This window comes from Euleptes europaea, chromosome 10 (assembly GCF_029931775.1).
Source record: "Euleptes europaea isolate rEulEur1 chromosome 10, rEulEur1.hap1, whole genome shotgun sequence".
Classification (NCBI taxonomy): Eukaryota; Metazoa; Chordata; class Lepidosauria; order Squamata; family Sphaerodactylidae; genus Euleptes; species Euleptes europaea.
In genome coordinates, this window is record NC_079321.1 from 63,916,310 (window position 1) to 63,940,493 (window position 24,184).

A 24,184-nucleotide genomic window follows, 5' to 3' on the forward strand; every position below is an offset into this window, starting at 1 on the left:
TGCCTTTTGTTTACAACGGTCCTCCAATCCTCATCCTTCTGTGTTTTGGCCCTTGCAAATGTAGAGACATATAAAAAATATGAACCAAACTACACATGATGAGCTGTCATTCTTTTTCCTCCTATCCATGCTTAAACTTTAAAAGTTTCCTGTTGTCGATGACCAGCAGGATGAGGAACTGCTTAACATTTTCACACTGTTTGGCCCCTAAAAATTGCCCCCACAACTGCTTTCCATACCTTCTATCCAAAGGTCCATGATCTCACATCATCTTTCACCAGAGACACCAATAATCTTTTTAAACAGCAAAAGAGTGCAAGATTCAAGCTATCCACTTCTCAGATAGCCTGTAGAGCATAGGGCAGGCAAGAAGACTTGTATATAAAGTCCCAGTCAGAAATTTTAGAAGTTGAGGGAGCAAGGTGTCTGCTACTTAAAGCTGTCTATGGTGCTGTGGACCCAGCCTCTGATTCATCTTCATTCTTTGCTTTCTGACTGTCTATCAGTACACGACTTCATATCAGATGTCTGCCTGCTTGTCAGGTGGATTGTTCTTTCTAAATTCCTCCAGGTTACCTGTTGAGTGAGCTCATCCCAGCAACCCTACGGTTTCCAACTAGCTAAGAATGTACATAGGCAACTCCCAGCTTCTGTCAGCATGGCTGCCTTTTGTTTTTAAACAGTGGTGGGAATAAGTATTAAAGAACGGCTGGACATCTGTATTTTTAAAAAGGAAATAGTAGAATCCTGAGACACCATTCCAGGATAGGAAAGCTCACAATAGAATGTTAAACTAACTTAGCCATTAAGACTGCTGATTTTTGCTGTTAAAGTAGGAGTAAGTCAAAAGCCACAGAACATAAAAGACAGGGTCTGTATCAAGTCAATAATGTATTTTGTATATTAATAAATCAATGCCTGAACCAGTTTCACTGCTACTGTTGGGATTGTTTCGATTGACTTCCATGGAAAGTTGTTCAAAGCTTACATCAGGCCTGAACAACTTGTTCTTTTTGAACCCACCAAGTATTTCCCTAAGGCTAGGCAATGTTTTTGTTGCCTGCCTGGGACTGCAAAAGGAATGGTATCATTGAGCATTTCATAAGCCCAGTACATGGTCTACACACCAATCATTAGTGCCCTCAACACTATCACAAAGTAGATTCTGTTACCTTCACAAGCAGGGACAAACAGCTTTTCTGAAGGCAAGCAACACGATGCAAAATGTACAAGGTGCAAATATTTCCTATGAATGACAACACTAACAAAAATTAAAAGCTCTGATATGTGACACTTGAAAATAGACAGTTCACACTATATTAAAGAGGGCTTAAAGTCTGTCATGGAGGATTCACAGATATGTGGTAAAAAAATTCCACACACATACTTGATCAATCTATCACACCAGGTAATTCTGTTTCATTTTTAGAACAGACACAGATTTAATCAGAAGAGCAGGAGATAGAGCTACCTGCTGTATCTCTCTCTCTCTCTCTCTCCCTCCCCCCACCTCCCATTCCAAGTTCACTGGGTCTTATTTAAATAAGCTGGCCTGAAGCCAGAAGCTCATCATTTTAATGCAGTGTAAAATGGAATATGCATAATTATATGCAAGCCATATGTGAGGGAGACAGCTCAGCTGTGAATTTCATGCGGCCGGGAGAGAGGGAGAGTGAACAGTCAGGGATTAGATTAGACGAGAGTAGGACAGAGTGCATGTGTCATCCAAATGAACGGTGTAATGAGCAGGCTGCTGACAATCCTCCTTTCACCCACCTCTCTCGCTTAGCTTTAACTCTAAAACCAGAATATGGTGATAGATTAGAAGGAAAATTCTGCATGCAAGCCGTGTAGTTGCTAATGGATTGCATTAATGTCTCCATTTAAACTTCAGCTTCCTTAATTAATAGTATAGATCAAAATAACCCACAACTTTTAATGCATCCTCTTAAATTAAATTTTTTTAACATGTTTGCCCTCATTTAATGCCCTCTCCTTTCACATCTTTACTTAGAGAATAAGGAGGAAATCCACTTAATAGCATCAATGAGTAAATCACAACTGATCAGTTTTAAAGGGAATTATCTTATTTTTTTAAATGAAAGGGGAAGAATACTACTGGTTGAGTATTGTTTTAAGGTTAAAGAACTGTAGCATATATGTAACTTAATCTTTAAAATGCAACAAAGTAAATAGAAACTCCCAAACACTCAAAATAGTTAGCAGAAATGATTCATTTTGGGGCTTGTCTCTTTGTTGTTTTGAACTCTTACACCAAAATATATTTGCATGTTCTTCCTTAATGGTGTAAAGAGCATTCCAAGTTCAAATATCTAAAAGGTGTACTGCGTATTTAAGCAAACTTCTTAATATTGTTGTGTTTTGGGATTCCCGTTTGTTTTAATGATCTGAGCTGTTATGCATTTAGCTTATTTTTTCCTTCCATTATTTGTAAGTCCCTAAATAGGCCATTATATTTCCCTTCAGGCTAGAGATGAAGATGGACATGCTGAAAATTTCCCCCAGCAGCACTATGCTAAGGAAACTCCAAGACTTGCCTTCAAGAATAACTGCGAACTACTTGTAAGAATAACATACTTACAACAAGTCTAGATTGTTACTTTAGCACAGTGAAAACAGTTTTTGAAAAGCTTTTGTTCGTTATTACATAACATTATGAAATATTACAGCTTAAAAAATAACCTGTACCAATTGCTAATGCTGACTCTGATATCATTGAACAACTTTGACCTCTCAATTTGCTTGAAAATCTTTTATAATTCATTATAGAACTGGAATGGCCTTGCAATTAGTCTATTGTAATAAAGTGTCCCATTGGAAAGTATTCAAGGGTGGCTAGTTAGGCTCCTGTAAGGAAAAGGAGACAGAAAGGGAGTAATGTTACTTAAATGACAAAATAATTTCCCCTTCCCCTGTTCTCCTTTTTATATTTTAGTCATTTCATTGTTTTCAGAAAACATTTTTTAAAAACTCAGAAGTGCTGACACGCAGTACTCCCTTTAGAATTCAAAAAGTATGTTGAAAAATATATTAAGAGGCTTTCTCGTGTTCTCTTTGGTGGAGAATGGGTGAAAGCCAGCAAGGCACTGACAAGAAGCCTGGATTGTTTACAAGCCGTAAGAGAGATTATATCAGCTTCTCCAGAGCAGGATTAATTTGCTATTCATTTTAGTATTCGCAGCTAAGCAAAGTTAGCAGCAAAAAGGAATGCCTCTTATTTTTTTATCTGCTGAAACTTTTGGAATCAAATGGTTGTTACTGGTGTGTAAAATGAGCACATCAAGCACTAAGGCTGCAATCCTGAAGGGGGGGCTGAGGGTCTTCAGGAGCTGGTGTGACCCCACGCTGGTGTAAGTGCCCGTTTAACCTGGGATAACGGGCACTTACAGCAGCTCGGGTGGCACACACGCTGGCGCCTGGGAGCCTTGGAGCTGTGCTGGCCTCCGCCATCAGCTAACCCATGCCAGGAGTAAAATCCCAGAAGAGGCACCAGGCATCAGGGAAGCATTCCAAGGGGCAGCGCTGACGTTACTCAGCTTCCAAACCCCTTTCACCTTGGGAACGCCCCCTTGAGCTGGGGGAAAAAGGTTACGCCATCTTTTTCAGTGGTGCAATCTCGCTTTTTGCAATGGGGCATTCCCCCCCCTTTTCCATTTTTATTTTTTGTTAAATTCTTTTATTTTCTCTGTGGCAGCCAGGAAGCATCTGAGGAGGCTGCACGGCTGGGCCACTCCCAGCTGCTGCGTATCTACCCCCCTCAGGAATGGGCTGTAATATTTCCTCTCTTGTTTACTTAAAGCAAATAGAAAGTGAATTGTCATTTACTTAAAGGGATACTCAAGCTTTTGATAGGTATATGGCAATTTTTCCCTTCTATGTGTTTGTTTCTCACTTGCATTTAAGTAAAATAGGAAATATTTCTATTCATATCAGTAGCAACAGTTAAGCACAATTCTTGATGGGACATAGCTGCTTTGTTTTATAATAAGTAAAGAAAGGTAGTAAATAAATTTCACTGAGATTCAGTACTTTAAGAGATCAACAATTTAGCCTTGGATCTATGAGATTTTTTAATTACATTTATAATATAAAATGGAGGGATAGAAATTGTGGCCAGAGCACGCTGTGTGTGACTCAGCACCAAAATTGGGGGGTGGGGTTGCAGGGATCAAAGTGTACTCGATAAGAACACTTTCCTGGTAGTAATCCCCCATTGACTAGTAATCCCCCCATCTTGGCTTTCAGCTAGGACAACCCAGGTCATAATTCATGCCCGTAACCACTTAAGATTTCTTTGAGTTCTGTGTTTCCCCTCATCCTGGATAGTCAGTCACATGATCTGTTACTGATGTAAGTAAAGCAGCCCAAAGGCAAGAGATGTCCCCAAATTAGCTATAATATAAAGGCATCCTGGCCTCAATCCCATTCTTTAGGAATGCCCTCTATATTTTGAATCTCAGTAGGCCAGATCACATTTGCAACTGTAGTACATAATTTTTTTAATGAGGTATGTGCATGTGAGAATATTTGGTCAAAATGGAACATCAATGTAGCATTTTCATAGACAATCCTATGAGCTGTTAGTATTTCAGAATGTAGCTTTGGCTCATTCATCCATACAGGTACATCACTCAATAATATAAAAATGATGACTTGAAGCAAGAACATGTGATATTCTTCCTCTGAAACCTATTAAGTTTGCAATTGCATCAGATGAAATGAAAGTTATTGTCTTCGTAGTGGCAGATATATGATAGTTGTTTCAGATACACACACACTTAATAAGTTGATGTAACTTCTGAGTGATGAACAAGTATGTATGAATTCAGTTTTCACAACACTATCTAGGAGCAAATTGTGTGAATGTCCCATTCCAGTAAAATGCTTTTATATGTATATTTGTAACAGAATTGTTTCATAGTTAGGCTGTGAATACAGAATGTGATATCAGGAGTCAGGTATATGTTGCCAAATGATTTCTACCATTGAGTAATTATTTCAATATTTTCTAGTTGCTGTTTGCTATGCTAATTATATCAGAGGGGCAGGTTATTCTATACAATGGTATAGCTTCTGTGAAATTTAAATATTTATAAAGAATGAATTTGGATCTCTGGACCTGCTCCCATTTGAGTCAATGTATATTTGGATGCAAGCCATGGCATCTTCAAAACTATTACAGAACAAATATAAATAGGTCAAATGAATGAATTTATTTTATTTTGGTGCTAGCATAATATTACTTAAACTACGCCTTAGCCTGCAATCATAATGCATCTCATACAGTTGCTGAAATCAAAAGGAGTTTTAGGTGCACAGAAAAATGCAAGATTTGTCATAATAGACAAACACAGAATAATGGCACATTCTTAAAAAGGGGGGGGAGTAAAGGTCCCCTGTGCAAGCACCGGGTCATTCCTGACCCATGGGGTGACGTCACATCCCGACGTTTACTAGGCAGACTTTGTTTTCCAGGGTGGTTTGCCAGTGCCTTCCCCAGTCATCTTCCCTTTACCCCCAGCAAGCTGGGTACTCATTTTACTGACCTCGCAAGGATGGAAGGCTGAGTCAACCTTGAGCTGGCAACCTGAAACCGACTTCTGTCAGACTCAAACTCAGGTTGTGAGCAGAGCTTGGACTGCAGTACTGCAGCTTACCACTCTGCGCCCCAGGGCTCTTACATTCTTAAAAGCCATCACTTAATTTAAATGAAATTTTACCTGACTCTTGAAGCACAGTAAGTCGATGAGTCAAGCATCAGCAGAAGGAAGGCTCATAGCAGAAGACGTGCTCTGCATGTAGATGGTCCCAGGTTCAATATCTAACAAGACTGTTATGAGATCTTAGGAGGCAGATATGGCGAAAGAACTTTCTGTGTCTGGACCCAGTCAGAGTAGGCAGCACTAAATAAGATGGATCAATGGCCTTAGTTGATATAAGCTGTATGTTCAGAAACAAACCTTTTTGCACAAGATTAATTAATCCAAAAATGTAATTATTTTAAAAAATGTTTTTTTAATTTGCTCTATGGATGGAAAGAAGATTTAAAAGGAATGTCTTAACCCTACCGTTGCTCTTTAAACGGTATGAATGCATGACTAGTTGTGCCAAAATATAGATTCAGAATGCACATTCAAATATGCATCTGAATACAGTTCAGTGTACCAAGATGGCATCAGCAGCCAGATACATATGCATTCCAGTGTACAGTTGAATATATGGCACATTTATCTTTGTGATTCCTTATTCAGCTTGCATTTCTATTCATATTGTGCCTATTCAGAAGATATAGTTAGTTGCTAGAGTTGAAGGGGAACAACAATCTCCTTCCTTTATAATTTTGTATTTTTACTAGCAACCTCCTTTTTGGGTACATGAGGAAATATTTAAAAAACAGGTATAACTATCTCTGAGGAAAAGATTAAGCAGTCATTAATGGTGGGAGGCAGATGTTCAGTCTTTTTTAAAGCAGCAAAAAAATGTAAAGTTTTAAATGAAAGACGAATTGAAACTTGTTTATTCTTACGAGACTCACGAAATCCTTGGAGTCTCTTAGTGCAGTGCACTAAGTTTTAGAATAGCCTGTCAGAGGAAATTGGAAGCTTAGGCTCAAAAGTGCTTTCTTAGCTTTAGGGTTCAGATGCCATTTTCCAGTATGGATTCCTGCAGCAAGTATACTCTCTTCGGTTTGCAAAATGCTTCCGCTCTGAGGGCGCTGCCAGGATGGATCGAGGGGATCAAGCATTGATGGAAGCTGTTTGTTAGCAAGCTCCCAGAAGAACAAGAGTACACGGTTAGAATGTTAATATCCTAGGTCATAGACAAGCATTGAAAGCCTTAACTCCTAAGTACTTGGACAGATTTCTAAGCCCAATAACCTTACTATGTTACAAGCCATATGATTCTCTGCAGTGTTTGTATCTCTGAGCATTTCTTGGTATGTCAGACAGAACTTCAGCACTCTTTACACAAAAACAGCTACAAAGTAAACGGTGGAAAGAATCAAATGCTTGAACAAAATCAAGTTGTGTCCATGCATACAACAGGTCTGTTTATTAGGAAAACCATGACAATTACAGTTTTGGCTAACAAAAACAGCCTAGAAATCCACTATGCAGCTATGAGACTACTTTATGGTATTGATTTCCCACTTTAAATCCAAAGTGTGCTGTATGCTGTAACATTTAATAAGGAACATAGGAAACCAGATATGAAACTTGGCAGTTAAGAATGCTTGAGTCACTGAGGATGCAGAATTTTCCTTGTGAATTACCAGTATATTCAGTCACTTGGAAAATTAGGTTTCCTGGAGGTTAGTGGCACATGATAAAAATAGGAAACTAATACATTACACAAATATTTTGTAACAAAATTAGGCTAATGTCATGACTTGGCTGGCAGATCAATCCACTACTATTGAATGGTGATAATTTTATAATTAAATTACATGCATACCTCTAAAATATTGATTGAAACAGAGAAGAAATTTTTTATTTTTTTTGTAAAGAAAGCAGAGTACTGTTCTTTGGAAGTTGATAATGGAACAATAATGTGGTCCAGCCAACTGTTGGTTGTCAAGAGGAAGAAAAGATTAAATGCTTTTTTTAAAAGCCTGGACAAAATGAAAAGGCTGGTGAAAAAGACTACAGTCCCTACTGTAAGGAGCCCAAGATTCCTGAGCTCTTGCCCAAGTAATTGCAAGCCCCCTGGCTCATCTTAAGTCAGAACAAGGCAGATAAAGTGCTTGGATACAATGCTACATGTATAAAAAGCAAAACATTTATCTTGCAGTCTTTCTATACAGAACATAAAACAGTGTCAAGGTTTGGTCTGTTCCTATATGAGCAAATGAAATGTAGCATGTGAAATGGTTGGTTTTCCCCTTTCTGTTCAGTTGCTAATAAAAATCACAATAGCATCCCACATAGATAGAGCCTCTGAATACTTGTATAGTTAACAGCAGAAGAATCTTACTGCAGAAAAGGGGACAAAGAAAAGGGAGAGAAGCAATGGCAGCATCACCATTTTGCCCCCCCTTGTGCCCCTCAACCATGCTGAGGAAAGAAAAATAAGAAGGTTCACAGTAATACCAAATCTATGGGCTCAGCTACACAATCCATTTTTTTCTGTTTTTATTTCAAATTACTTGTTGTTGTTTTTTTGTTTGTTTTTACAAATGCAGCCTCTGGGATTGTTTGATCGAGAAGAATGATGAAGGGAGAAAGGGAAAGCACCACCCTTTCCTTCCCTGCCATTTTCTTGTGGAGGAAAAGCCACCCCCTCAGCTGCTTTTATTCCTACTGGGAAAACCTTACTGTATTCCCCCCCACCCCCAGTCTGGTTAATAAACAGTTCAGAGGTGGCTTTTTCAGCAAGAAAATGACGTGGAAGGAAAAGGTTGGTTTTTCTTCACTCCCCACAACTTTCAGCTCATTGATCAAACTGCATGTGAAAAAATGGAAGCTGCATGTGAAAAAATGTAATTTAAAATAAAATGGTGAAATGCAGTTGAGCCACATATTACTCCATGTATACCCTCAAACTCCCCCCCCCCACTGGCTAAGGCTGGAAAGACATGGTTTGGGTTACCAGACTGGCAGTTCGCCACTGGGCTGAAGGAGAGGTGGGCAGCCTTCCTTCTCTTCAGAGCATCTAACAGCCTTTCCACATGTGGCTGCTACTTCTGCTGCTATTTCAAGGAGCTGGGTGCTTCTCAAGGGTAATTATGAATTTTTAACCAATGATGAGGGTGTATTAACAGTGTTTACCCTTGCCTTATCAATATTACCAAAGGGCAAAGAGTTCGGGACATTGAAGGAAACTATGTCTGAGCTCATAGTGCTGAAATTTCTTTACACACGCTCACCAACCACATCACTTTTAGACCAGTTAAGAATAAGTGAATAGTATTAATATGGGGGGGGGAATAAATCTGGTGTGGAAGCCCCTGTTGATAATAATAATAATACTAAACATTTATATAGCACTTTAAGCACTCACAGCACTTCACTTATTTTATCTTGGTTTTAGTTTTTACAACAGCCCTGCAGAGTAGGCAACAGTTACTGTCCTTATATTGCAGATTGGGAGGGGGGCACAAATTGTCTTACCTAGGATGAGAATTCATCACAGAGTGATATTTTACCCATGGATCTCTTGGATCCCAGTTAACTGTTTTAGCCACTGTGTAGTTCCAAAGAAAACAATTAGTGGTTTGTAACCCTGGAATGAATGAACTAGATTTATTTCATAAATTTTAGTGGCTGGCGAATGACTTCGTATGTTATACCCATTAAGCAGGGTTAGAGCTGCTGGAATTGCAGAAAACATTCTGTAGTTAACATTTGCAAGGTGGGGAGGACATTAGATGGCAGTCATGTCAGGAACTTTCCTTTAACTCTCAACAACATTGACAAATCAATTTTAGTTTTTTAATATTGTTTTCTAGGGGGGGGTGTTTTAAAAATAAAAAAATAGAGTTTTGCCAGTAAAAGACCCAGTAATCCAGATTTTAAACAATAAATTATTTGGGGATATTGTATAATAAAAATAAGTGAAATATCCAACTACAGACCAATGAATGAAGAAGGAAACCTCAATAGGTGCTAAACAAAGTAGTTCTGTTTACTGAGTTTTTAAAATTATCTTGCCTGCCACATCACTCTGAATATTACATATTATCTATCAGTAGTAAACTAATAACAATTCAAAACAATATGTTATAAAATTAAAATCCTTAGATAATATATATAGCAAGTGACCTGTTTAAACGTTTTGTAAAAGGTTGCCTAATGAAACCCCATTTAAGCATAGATTATAAATCTACTTCTATTTTTTAAATTAAATAATTAAAATTTATTGGATAATAGCAATAACAATAAACAATAACAGCAACTGAAAGAAGCAGGAAAAAAAGAAAGACAATCTTCATTATTTAAAATACAGTATATCTACATATACGATAACAACAGGATTCCTATGTTAAAGCTTATTTCTTTGTCTATAAATCTACTTCTAAATAGGGCTGTTGATTTGGTAAAAACCAAACTGAAAAAATATTGAAAAATGCAAATTCGGTAAAATTTGAGTTTGGGTTTACTAAGTCCACAAAATCCGGGAGGTTGGCAAAGCCAAATTTGCCATTCCTGAAAAAGCCGGATAAAAATCCGGCTTTTTCGGGAATGTCTTTCTGCAGATCCAGGGTGGAGGAGGGATTTTTGCAGGTAGAGGTCCCAAATGTTTCGCACCGTTTAAAGCCCGGCTTCTCCATTGAGATACATTGCAAAGATCACACTAAAGCATCTGAACACAGCCACTTTGCCAATGCTTTTCAATGGAGGAGGATAGAGGCAACCCCTTCTAGACCCTATAACTCCGGACTCCCTGACCCAATCTTTACCAAACTTGAGGGTTCTTGCAAGGAGAGTCCCTTCCAGCTGCCCTGAAAACTTGGGACCTCTACCTGCAAAAATGCCCCTCAGGAGCCACAGAAATCCGCGAAAAGCCCCATAGGATTTAAATGGCAGATTTTTTCAAGAAACCCGAATTTAAAGCCGAATTCCTACCTTTATCGGTATAGGAAATTCAGCATTCGGGTTTTCCTGGAAAAAAATGGCCAGTAAATCCAAACTCGAATGCTACCGAATTTTGAGGACATTGTGGCATTTAGGGAATAGGGAAGCCATTTAGCTTACCGTATATACTCGCGTATAAGCCGAGTTTTTCAGCCCAAAAAAAGGGCTGAAAAAGCCGGCCTCGGCTTATACACGGGTCAATATGGTACAGGGGGGAGGGAGGGAGGAGGGAGTGGGGAACTTACCGCCGCCGCCGCTGGGTCCGCGTCGTTTCCTGCCGCCGGGAGCGGCCTCCTACAGCTGCAGGGAGGCTGCCCCGCCCCCCGCCTGGCCGCGCTGCCGCTTCCTGGGGCCTGGGGCGGCCTCCTGCGGCTGCAGGGAGGCTGCCCCGGCCCCCGCCCGGCCGCGCCGCCGCTTCCTGAGGCCTGGGGCAGCCTCCTGCGGCTGCAGGGAGGCTGCCCCGGCCCCCGCCCGGCCGCGCCGCCGCTTCCTGGGGCGGCCTCCTGCGGCTGCAGGGAGACTGCCCCGGCCCCCGCCCGGCCGCGTCGTTGCTTCCTGGGGCCGGGAGCGGCCTGGGGCGGCCTCCTGCAACTGCAGGGAGGCTGCCCCAGCCCCTGCCGGGTGCACCTCCGCCGCCACCAGGGCCGCGCCGCTTGCTCCTGGGAGCCCGGTCAGGTAAGTCTGCGGGGGGGGGGGGGGGTTATAAGCCGACCCTCGGCTTATACGCGGGTGCCTAATTTTTCCCCATTTTTGGGGAGAAATTAGGCACCTCGGCTTATACGCGGGTCGGCTTATACACGGGTATATACGGTAACACAATGCTGGAAGTCCTTTCTCTCAAACTCTACACCTGAAGGTTTTGCTAGTACCATAGACAGTGCTTCAAAGTTATTAGAGTATTGTTTTTACAGAATGTTCATTCAATGTGTAAAGTGCTTCACAATTGTTATTGCATTTTCCTTGCAAAAATCCTCTGAGATAGGTTAAGCTGAGAGGGAATGATTTGCTCAAGGCTACACAGTGAGAATTATGACTACACAAAGATTCAAACCACACATCTTTTACACAAAAGACAGTTAACATTTCCTAACGTTTCCCAGTCTATAATATATCATAATGACTTGAATTACTTACAGTTTGGGCTCTAGTAGAAATACTGAACCATCCAATTTTGGCATAAGAGAGCATGGCCCTGAAAGAGAGGGATTGGTAAAACAAAGCTTCAGGCCATCTTTGTTCAGATAAGCAGGGAAATGCTTGACTGCAAGATAGTTTGAATTAAAACCGCCAAATGTTTGAGGGCAATAACTCACATTTGAAAACAACTGCAATAACAACAGAATATTCTTACTTTACATGCTGTGAAAATCATCATAATAAATTTTAAATTGAAAAGAGTATTCTTAAAATCATGTGAATACAGGCTTGTATCCCATGGATGATTTCAGTGGTTGAATGGGGGGGGATTTTTGCTAATTCCCCCCTGCTAGAGATCTTCAGCTCCCCTCCATGCTGTTCCTAGGGATCCCCTTTACCCCAGGAGCAGTTTTTTGGGGAGTGTTTTGGGCTACAGTGGGAGGGGGAGGCAGGAGAGTCATACTGTGTTGATGGAAAGCCCTTCCATCCACAGAAACCTCTGGTGGATCCAAGTTATCGTATGTATACATTGCATTTATTTGTATGCCACCATATATTTTTAAAAGATTGGATCTGAAAGTACATGACACAATAGCCTTGCTATAGCAAAATCCTTGTGCCTCATACCTGGATGGCAAATCTGCTTGGAATCACACATATACTGCCTCCTTGAGCTCTAAGAAAAAGGAAGGTGGGATATAAATAAATAGTGGTCATGCAGCACTATCCTAAACAGAATTATACCCCTTTCACTCTGTTAATGATGGTACTGTAAATCTTTTACATCCTCACTCATTATTCTGTATAATGTATATGCTCAATTCCTAAATTATTTCTAGGTATAATGTTGCTCAGTGCATAAATATACTGGATTACAGTGCAATCCTAAACAGAGTTACTCCCCTTGATGTCAATGGGTTTAGAAGGATGTATCTCCACTTAGAATTGCACTGATAATAACCTAAGTTTCATATTTTACAGTAGTGTCTGAACTTGCCAGTTTCTGTGTAGATATGTCAAAGCATTTAGCAAGTATAAATAAAACTGCACTTTCTATAAAGAAACAGAAAAATAATTGTTGGTCCAAAATTTGCTTCCACTTCCCACAAAAGGCCAAAGGCTTCCCTTACAGGCAAATAAAGGCCAAGCTCTGACTTCAACCTTTGGGAGATACACGTGTGTGTTTTGCACATGTCTACTGACACAAAGGTGAAACCCTTTACAGTGTGGTTAGTTTACAGTGTCTCTTGGCTCTCGGCTAGATTCAGTTAGCAAGAACCCATATGGGACTAGGGGGAAGGAGGAGGAGAGAATCCAAGTGTGGCCGGTTACCAGAATCTGGAAGTGGCAGTAGCTGAAAGATGTCAGGCTGTGAGCTGACACTCAATGGAAGTGCTCTCAAAAGTTCCAGCAACTTTAAAAAGGAGCAGCATCCTGTTCATCCTTTGGTTATTAAGTGTCATTCACACATTCACCTTTCATCTTGGTTAGTGTTCCACATGTGTCACTTTTCTGTAGATCTTTCTGATATAGTTATTTAAACATTTTTGTTCTCCCCTTTTTTTGTTTCTTCTCTCAATCCATCTTGTTCACACTTCCTGTCTGTCAGGACATCTTAACTTTCCTAAAGGCCAAGGAACAGGCAGCAATGTATGGATACTGTAAATATGCTATGATGGTCAAGCAGGACTCTGGGGTTCGCTAAAAAAATAAAAATCACACACTGGGAAAGCATTTATATAAACAGTGTTACAAAATGGGAATAAGCAAATCCACAGAACTGGATGAACATCTAAGTGATGGACCCAGTTACATTTTATGCTGTTTTTAGGTCCATACGCCTTGGCTGCCCTGGGTACTGTCAGGCATATGTATTAAATTCCTCAGGTCCATGGGGGCCCAATTTGGATTGAGCCTCCCACTCCCACTCCTGGCCTGAATTGGCCCTGGTGAACCATTCTTTTTTCCGCTGGGGAAACTTGCATGTAGCCCATTGACATACATAAGTTGCTACAATGGGACAAACTGATTCTCTGAGGCAGTACAAGTAGGGGAAATCCTTTCCTTTCCTTCTTTGTTCCTATGACCCATAGGTCCTGAGCAGTTATTTCTTAGAGGAAAATATGATGCAGAGATATTTGGCCACGGCCAGTGTTATATTTGGATCTCTATCCATCAGCAAAAAGGGGGCTATTTTGTCTCTTGTTATGGGGGCAGGAATTCTGGCCAATATGGGGGTGATCCAATTATCTCGGTGGTGTTTAAAGATGGAGCATTCCATCATCTTATGAGATAATGTGTCAATTTTCTTTGAATAGCATGAGCAAAGTCTGTCAGAGTATGGTAGATTTCCATATCTTCCATTTAATACTGCTGAGGGTGCAGCATTTTAACGGATGAGCATAAAGGCTCTTTGGAAGGGACTGTCAGGTTGTAAAAGTATAGTAGGGAAAATGACAAATGGAAAAGGTGTAATCCCCCTTTTCATGCATGCTGTGGTCTAAATCCAAATCAACCTGGTTTGATAGGATCTTGTGCAGACCCAGGAAACAGTGTATAATGTAGTTAATCTATAAGGCTCACAAAGGGAGTGAGAGGCAGGACACGTGTTTTCTGGTCAGCTTTATGGATCTTTATCTTAAATCCTTGCAAAAGCTATTGCAAAGGGCTGTGTGGGTTCCAAAAGCTATAACAGGATTTAAAAGGGTCCACTAATTGGTTCTACTCCTCCTACCACTTCCTTGAAAACTCACTAAAGGGTTTCATGGCTTTCAAAGTTTACAAATTTATTCACTCTCATTAATTATTGTTAGACTCCCATTGGGTTGACACTTCAGTTTTGGAAGTTTGTTATGTTAATGCAAAAGTTAAATTCCTCCTTCATCTTCCTTACAAATTTCTATTTTTGCAAAGGAGGGCAATTTGTACCGGCCCTTATGATCCTATATAGAGCAATCATGCATTTGATTGTTAGATATGTTGCTCCAGTTTGGTACACTGGGCATATAGAACATATTGATAGTCTTCAAGTTAATTTTTTTAGAAACTTGCTGGGTATTCTGTTATGTCTCCTCCTCCACTCTACGGTTAGAACTGGGGCTCCCAAACCTATCATCTATTATATATCAATCTATCATTAAATTTCGGTACTCCCTTTTTGAGCCATCAGCAGCTCCTGATATGTTTCAGTTGTTAATCTCAGATATCTCTGTGTCTACCTGGACTAGTAGGTTAGACAAAAGATTTCCCCTTACAATAGAGTGTTTGAAAGCTGCAAGGAACAGTATTCAGAAAGCAAGCTGTAAACAATTACAAAATGAGATTTTAAATTAGGATTGGTCCTTAATGTTTAAGGATGCAAATCGTAAATGTTCACCTAGCTTCTTCCAGATACACTTTAACAGAACTTTTTCCTTGCCAGACTATTTCTGCTGGTTAGAAATCCATACATTTAGATGAGCTTTCTTATCAGCAAGGTGAAATGTCTTGGATTCAGCCAAGATGCAAGGGAGATACAATAAAATTATTGCAGAAGAACACAAATGCCCATTTTGTCTGGATCAAGTAGACTCCCTAGCTCACTTTGTTTTCGTATGTTTACAAAATAATACTAGACAAAATAAATATATTACTCTCTGGATAAAACAGCGAATGATACTTTTTGAGAAGCGGATACTGCATTATCTGCTGTCAAGTAGATGAATAGCGTGAGATACATGGCAACTTTTCTCTCAACAGTGTCAAGAAAAAAATAATTTTCATCTTCTTTAAAAAACATGTAATGGTAGATTAATAGCCGATGGCTATTAAATTTAGGGCAAGGAAGAGGTTTTGGTAGTTTTATGTATTGGAAAATTTCAAATAATCAGCATTGATACTCATAGAAATGATTGGAAGTTCTGGCACATAAAGATTATGGGAATAAAGAATGATAAGAATTTACAACCATTAAGAAGGCCAAAACAAATATGGATGAATATTTATTTTAATGTAAATTTATCCCACCCTTACTCCAAGAAACTCAGGATGGCATAATGGTTCATCCCTTCTTTCATTTAGAACCCAGGTATCACCAATCAGGTCAACAGTCTAAATACCACATTGGTTCTAGAAGAAATAATTTGATATATCTATTTTAAAAATCTGGCCACTGCAGAATTTTTACAAATTTAATAAAAAGATTCAGTTATGTATTCATTAAGATTTCCGAAGTAGCAATCAAGAACAGCATCCTTTTTCTCAGCATTTTAGTGGCACAGATTCTACTTCTATATAAAAGGAAGAAAGTCTCCTATATTTTATGTTCTACTAATTGGTTAAAAATGTAATGCATATCAGTTTTAATTTAATTGGTTTTAGTACTTCATTTAACTTATTAAACAGAAGCAAGAACACATAATGAACAGCAGAAGACTTGGCCTAGCATCTGCCTGTATTCTCTTCTCAATTAATCAATTATCGTCCAATGGTGTGTAATAACACATTAAGGAAGTTATTGGATATCACAGCTTGACTGTCCCAAGAGGCTCATGAATAAACCAATGTAACACACCTGTTATGTACTGAGCTTAGATTTGTAAATTGTTTTCAGTTTTCTCTCTCTTTCCCCCTTTGTTAAATGAAGATGAAAAACAGGAACTTCAGGTAATTTACCTGTAGTAGTTAAGGACATGGAGGCAAAGTGTCTCTACCGGCATTCAAAATAAATCTTCTTTTTTGGTTGTGAATATTTCAGATCCATGGAATTACACCCTACTGAGGCCCCTCCTTTAGCCAAACCCTTCACCCCTCAGGCTCTATCCCCAGATCTCCAGGAAGTTCCCAATCCAGACCTGGCAACCCTAAAAGTTTAGCTTAATTTGTATGTGGACATTGAAATGGCAGATAAAGAAGAGACTGTGAAACTGTTTTTGTACTTAATTGGAGAAAAAGGCAGAAACTTAAGTGTGACGCTATGAAAAAATTCCCCAAGAATAGTGTTCATCTTCCTACAATGCTGGGCTATTTTGATGCCCACTGCAACCCCAGAAAGAATGAAGTACAATATATTACCAGGTCTCAAGCAATGCGAAAAGGCATTGAAGAGTATTGCTCAAATCTGAAAATGCTAGCAGCCAGATGCAACTTTGGAGATGTTAAAGCCTCACTGATAACAGACAAGATAGTCTGTGCAATACAGGACACATGAGTGTGAGAGAGATTGCTTGAGGGAAGCTGATTTGTCTTTAGAGGCAAGGGATGGACAATAGAAATACATAAAGAAATACAATACATAAAGCCCAACAGTAAGAAATGGAGGAATCAAACTCAAGCACACCAGTGAACACCATAGAGTAGTATAAATTCCGTGGAGGAAAATGCCTGCGGATAAAAGAGAGATGACCAGTTTATGGGAGGAAATGCCACAACTGTGACAAATTGAACCACTTTGCATCCAAACAGAACAAGCCCAAATCTAGAGTGCATATGCTGAATATGGAGAATGACAATGACTGTGAAGGCATGTTCGGGTAGCAGATCAAGTAATAAATGCAGTACAGAAAAACTTAGCAAGGCACCAGAAAACTTGTATGCAGCCACGGTAATGGGGAATAAAACAATATGATTCCAGCTAGATTATGGTGCCACCAGCAACATTATCCCTGGGCATCTAGTGAATCCTAGTATTCCACTGGAAGAGACCCACCAGATATTAACAATGTATGATCACACTATGTTGAAACCAGTGGGGATATGTAAACTCAAAATTACTAATCCAAGAAGAGGCAAGATGTGTTCAGGGGAGATGGACAAATGAGGATGTTTATAAAATGGACAGCAACATGAAGCCCATTCAGTTACCAAAGAGGAAAATACTAGTGGCTCTGGTACAGCTTCTGAAGGATGAACTGCAAAGTTTACAGAGGCAGGGAATAGAGAAAAGCACAGATTGGATAAGCAGTATGGTGGTGACAAGGAAGCTGTAGGGTAAATTAAGGATAGGAATTAGGACAATTCCTGATGATGTGCTCATAGTGGGAGGAGTGGACAACCTACAGCAGGCAAGACAGGATCATGACTGCAAACTAATAGCATTTTAATAGATGCAGAGAAAAGAATATAAAATTGAATTGGGACAAACTCAAACTGAGGTTCACTGAAGTTGTACATTAGACCTTTATTGACCTCAAAAGGGCTGAAAGTAGACCAAGTAGTCAGTCAGTCATGTTTATTGTGCATGGCCACAGGCCTTTAAAATCAAGACAATATTGCAAAAGTAGACCCAGTATGTCAAGACCTCAAGATCTGGGGATGACCAATTACCTAGCTAAATTTTGTATGTACCTCTCCAAAAACTGTGAGCATCTGAGACTGCTGACACATTGTGATGTAATATGGGAGTGGTCCAAGAAACATGCAGAGGATGTCCAAGTGGTCAAGGAGATGACCATAGCCTCTACTTTGAAGCATTACAACCCAAAAGAATCATGTGCATGATTCATCAGAAACAGGTCTAGAAACTTCCATGTTATAAGGAGTTCAGTCAGTTGCATTTCTAAGCAGAGCCTTATTGGAAACAGAAAAGGGCTGTGCCCAAACTGAAAAAGTGCTACTCGTCATTCTTTTTGGAATGGAAAAATTTCATCACTATACATATGGTTGCAAGGTTGATGTACAGACTGGCTATAAACCTCTGGAAAATAGATGGAAAAAATCATTAGTGCACCAAAATGGCTACAGCACATGATGAGGCACCTACAGAAGTATGACATATGGATTAATGACTGCCCAGGTACAGACCTAGTGCTAGCAAAAGGATCAGCAGAAGTGGAGGAAAGGCAGGCAACTGAAGAAGTAACATACTCCAGAGATTAAAAGGCTGGCCAGAAACAAAAGACTATGTACCTAAAGAGATAATACCATTCTTTCAGATACGAGATTAGCTTTATGTACAGAATGGCACCATCTTCTGGGGACAAAGGGCAGTGATACTGGAAGCTCTTAAGACAACAACAATAACAACAACAATAATAATTTATTAATACGGTCACTGACCAGCAAAAACAAACAGCTCTTAAGACAGAAATCTTGCACAAAGTATACTCATCATGTATGGGAATTGAAATATGTCTGTGAAAGGATGGGGTAGCCATTTATTGGCCAGGAATGAATGAGCAGTTAAAGACATTCATACAGAAATGTGATGTGTGCAGGTCTTGTGAAGACAGCCAACCCAAAGAAACAGCATGAATTAGTACAGCATGAAATTCCAGAGAGATCCTGGACAAAAGTAGGCATGGCTTGTTTAGCTGGGCAGACAATTAACATTGTGGATTATGTTTCCGGTTTTGGGGAAATGGACTATTTACCAGATATTTCAGCCATAACAGTCATATGCAAAATAAAAAGCATACTTTGCAAACTATAGGATACCAGACACAGTCTGCTCTGATAATTCAGCCCAGTTTGTTGGAAGGGAATTCCAGAAATTCAGCTTGAAGTGGGATTTGATCACATGACATCATCACCTGGATATTCTCAAAGTAATGGTAACGCAGAATCAGCAGTAAAAAGCAAAGAAACTCTTTAAGAAAAGAAAAAGCTGCAACGGCAGATCCCGTATTAACCACTACTAGATCATCAGAATACTCCACCTCAAGGCTTAATCTCAAGTCTACCCAATGGTTAATGGATAGAAGAAATAAGACCCTTTTACTCACAGGTGGGAGATTACTATAGTCAGGGTTCACTGGGACATCCCTCGGTGAATTTAGGAGACAGTAACTACAAAGACGTCAGTCAGCCAGAGATCCTCCTGACTTGCAGCCTGGAAACACAGTGACATTGCAACCCCTAACAAAACAAGATTTCTATCTGGTACAAAGCAATGGTAATACAGCTAGTAAACCAACTGTCATATCAGGTGCTACTATTTAGTGGCCAAGTACTGAAAAGGAAAGAAGATAGCTGAAGAAAGCAATAGAGGCAGTAGATGATGTAATGAGAGGCAAACCAGCAAACAAGTGAGAGAGCAGCAAGAAGGAATAGGACTGGAGTCTTTGCCACATGTGGTCAGAGATGGAGAAACTCTGGAGAACAGTCCAGTACAGAAGAGCGGAGAACAAGAAACCGCACCAGGGATGTGCCTTGGGAATGAGAGGAAACGAATACAGGAGGAAGCTGACAGAGGTCACTTAGGAACACACTCAAAGTGGACATATTATTGAGAGATGTAACTCTTCGAAGATTATGTATAAAACTGAATTTAACTTTTTGTTCTTTTTAAAAGAAAAGGAATGTAGCAATATGGAAAAGGCTCATTATGCTTTAGTTCGTGGGAAGACAAGAGTAATTCCCACTGGGAAAAAACACATGGTTGCTTTAGCCTCCTTTATTCCCTGTTTCAGCCAGTATTTAGCCAGTATCGAACGCAGTTCGGCGAAAACGTTTGACCCTGGCTGAACCCTGGCTGAAACAGGGAATAAAGGAGGCTAAAGCGACGGTGCGTTTTCGCCCACTGCCTGTTTCTCCTCAGTTGGCCCTGGACAAAGTGAGAGAAGGCCCAGGTTGAGGGAGCTCTGTAGTAAGTTATTAATATGATGTTGTATGTTGTTAATAGATAAATCACAGTGGGTAGCCGTGTTAGTCTGTTTGCAGTAGTCAAAAAGGTCAAGAGTCCAGTAGCACCTTAAAGACTAACAAAAATATTTTCTGGTAGGATATGAGCTTTCGTGAGCCACAGCTCACTTCTTCAGATACAAGTGAGCTGTGGCTCACGAAAGCTCATACCTTACCAGAAAATATTTTTGTTAGTCTTTAAGGTGCTACTGGACTCTTGCCCTTTTTAATAGATAAAGACTTTTTTATGGAGACAGAAAAAAAACCCTCTGAAACAAAGTCTAAAGGGAACTTCTGAATAGCAGTAGTGTGGTTCAGGGAAGCCAAGGGCAGACTAAACTGTGCACACAATGCTCTTTTGGTTGTTCTTCACTCTGTCTACAAATGAGAGAAACAGACAAGCAGGGAACCATTGTTAAATAACATCCAGGCGCTATTTACTTAGCTTGGTTCAGATCAAATCAAACTCTGGAACTTATTCCTGTGCAGTGGCTTTGAGTGTTTGCATAGCAACTAGGCAGTGTTTTGTTGATGTGATTTTTTTAATGCTAGAAAGAACAAAATTTACTATGTAATAACATAAAGGCTTTGCACTCAAGAATATGTTCAGCAGTGGTTTATTATTAATGCATAACAAATGAAACCAAGAAGGTACTTTTATTCTATATTATGGAGGTCTACCGGATTCTAAACTGGTGATCCAGAAGAATAAGAAGCTAGAAATTGCTCTATGTTGCTGGCCTTTGAGGGCTGCAAGAAGCTGTTTGACAGATCAGGGTGCCTCTAAGAAGGAAAAACACTGCTTATTTCCCCCCCTCTTATGTAAAAAGCTTTGTATTACTGGATAAAACTGGGCAATGCTGAAGAAAAAAATTCAGATAAAATATCAAATGAGATGAATGTAGATTTAGCTGCTTGTTCAGGCAGTGTGAGTCAATGTTTCAGTCATATTTCTGAGATGGTTGAATATATTCTGTATGAAATGGCCCTCTGCACACAGGAATGGAAGCCAATCAATGACACAGCTGCTGAGCCCTTAATGGATGTGCAGAAGAGGGAATGTTGTTTGGTGTAGCTTTTTTCATTGCAGAAATTCTAAGATTTGACTAGTGTACATATAAAAAAAAACCTTTCTACACAACAATTAAAGCTTCAGAAACTATAGTCTCCAAATCAGTCTGTTCAACAGCCAGAAAGAAACCTATACTCCATCCTGAAAAAGCAGCCAGCTTTGTTATTGCTGTCCTTGGTTTTGTTACCCTCCACCCCCTCAAAAAAAGCTTGTTGCAACAATTTTAAAAAGCACACACAGAGAAGCAGAATTTTTTCCATAACTGATCTGAACAGAAATCTCATGCTGTCCTTCCTAGCCTTTTTTCTACTTGTCCTTCATTGGAGAACCTTTTATTCTTTCAGGGGTTTTTTTTAAACTGGAAAGCTTGGCAAACATCTCATCCATACTGCTGAAATTGGTATGAAGCATCTTAGGATTCTGAGGCCCAGATCTGCTAGACTTGGGACAGGGCTGGAGTCTTCATGAAGGATGTTGAAAATGTATACTACAATTTTATGTCCAGGTAGGCACACAGCTGCACAGAGGTAGAGCAAGCTGCAGCTTCCCAAATTACAGTGACAAAAGATTTATCCTAGACTAGCAGTATAGTCCTAGCAGAGTATTCCAGCATAAACCCATTGGGTTCAGTGGATTTAAATCAGAGTGTCTCTGCATAGGATTAGAAAAGAGTGGGAGTCCAGTAGCACCTTAAAGACAAACAAAATTTCTGGCAAAGTATGAGCTTTTGTGAGCCACAGCTCATCTGAGCTGTGGCTCACAAACGTTCATACCCTGCCAGAAATTTTGTTAGTCTTTAAGGTGCTACTGGACTCCCACTCTTTTGTACTGCTAGTCACAGACTAAAATGGCTACCCATTGTGATCTATCTGCATAGGATTGTAATTCTTAATTTAGAGCTAATTAGTAGAGGATACTGTAGTTCTATGGAGGGATTGGACCTGATGGATATTGAAACCCCTGGGTGATTATCAGTAAGTAACTGTGAAAGCAATCTAAGCTGGTCTACTCAGAAGCGAATCCCATTCAATAAGGCTTACTTCCACGAAAATGTTCTTAAGACTGCAGCATATTTCTTAGCCTCAGTTCCCCATATGTCAAGTGGTAGTAATAATAAAATAATAGGGACTCACAGAATCATATTAAGGATAAATGAAATAATATTATGAGGACTCACAGGATATAAAGGTGATGAATGGGATAATAGCATACACTGAAAAGAGCTATAGAAATTATGAATATCTGATTAAATATCCAAATAATTCTGAGAATGTGACTTGGGCCAATGGAGCATTTCCACAAACTGAAGGATTTCCACCCATGGAGGGTATCTACAGGATTTCGGGGCATTTTGAGTTGCAGTGGAAGGGAGAGGAAAGAAAATAATTCCCTGAAGGAAGAATTCCTTCCATCAGCAGAAGCACTCCAGTGGATTTAAGCCTAAGTATGGTATCATAGGTCTGAATCGATATATCTAATTCTTAATGTGGCATCATCTATACATAAGCCCAGAGACTAGGGTCATGAACTGACAAAATAAATCTTGCTACAAACCTTAGAAAATCCCTCAGTTTGCAGAAAAATCTGAAATCTGTCTGTCTGTCTGTCTATCTATCTACACATAGGTTTTTTTATGATACATGGATCACCTGTTGCTTTAAGAGACAGATGCCCTCAGTGGCCATTGCTAGGCACCTCCACAACTGTACTGCCAGCCCTGGTTTTTGACAGTAAATGGCAGGAAGAGAGGGGCAAGACAATTTACAAAGTTTTCCCAGGTAGAGAATGCCAGTGGGAGGGAAGGAGGGAACGAAGCACAAAAGGGGAGAGGCTATGGGCACTTTCAGGAAAAGGAAAGAGGAAATAGTGGGGGTTCCCTGCTTGTAGATGTCTATTTGCCATCTGCCGTTGCTTTCCCTTGGCCCTTTCCTCTCTTTCTCCGTTGGGAATTTAGACTATGGCCATTTCTGCACTAATTATTTGTAATGTTTAATGAAACATTTTATCTTTTTGTGTTCGCGCTATTTCCCATCCATTGCTATCAGATACAGTTTCCAAATGTTTTATCGCTGTGTTTTGTGCAACCACTTATATGCGATGTATTTCTTTTCTCCATTTCAAAGAAGACTTCCCCTGAGGTGCGGACATACTGGAGACGCTATTTCCGTCTCCGCCCACTGTGCAGCCCCTCTCCCTCCCCTCTCCTCCCAGCAGCCATTTCCCAGCATCAATTTTTTTTAAAATGCATTGGTACTAATGAAACAATGTAGGAGCATTTGAATAAGCCTCCATGTTGCCTTTTGCAGGGCAGGCTGTCAGCTCCTGCCAGAGGAGGAGTGTGGGAGGTGGGCACCAAAGCCCTGGAGAACCCATCCGAGCCCTGGCTGGGCTTGGGGCATTGAGCGAGTGAGCGGATGCCCTCTGAGGCAGAGACATTTGCAAGAGGGTGGACAGGGGAAAGTTTCAAATGGTGTGTGTCATGAATCACCTGTCTGGCTTTCGATCGCTTGTGTGTGTGGGGGGGGGAGAAAAAAAGAGGTGGTGAGGGGAACAAGTACCTCTTCTTCTCAGCACCCCCCCGCACCCTCCGCCTGCTCTCTCTCTTTCTCATCCCACTCCCTCGTCTCCTCCTCTCTACGGGTGGTCGAACAGATTCTTCTCATTGAAGAGAAATCCCTGCAACAGAAACACTTTGCTTCCTTGTTGGTTGTGAGGCGAGAGAGGAGGAGAGGGAATGGAGGAAGAAGAGGGCAGGGGGCTTTACAAGGAAGGGTGTGCCCCC

At 40.2% G+C, this 24,184-nt stretch overlaps 1 protein-coding gene across 5 annotated transcripts in view; it reads left to right on the top strand.

Annotated features, from left to right (window-relative positions):
- The window catches only part of SOBP (sine oculis binding protein homolog), a 188,073-nt gene that overhangs the window by 93,329 nt on the left and 70,560 nt on the right, over window positions 1-24,184 (top strand). For 4 of the 5 annotated variants that reach the window (XR_008933674.1, XM_056856937.1, XM_056856936.1 and 1 more), the window contains exon 5: window positions 2,488-2,583. The exons of the other annotated variant lie outside the window; for it this stretch is intronic. Coding sequence is in view for 3 of the 4 variants with exons in the window: in XM_056856937.1 (XP_056712915.1) it covers window positions 2,488-2,583 (96 nt within the window). In the remaining variant the exon portion in view is untranslated. The remainder of the gene's footprint in view (window positions 1-2,487; window positions 2,584-24,184) is intronic. 5 annotated transcript variants of the gene reach the window in all.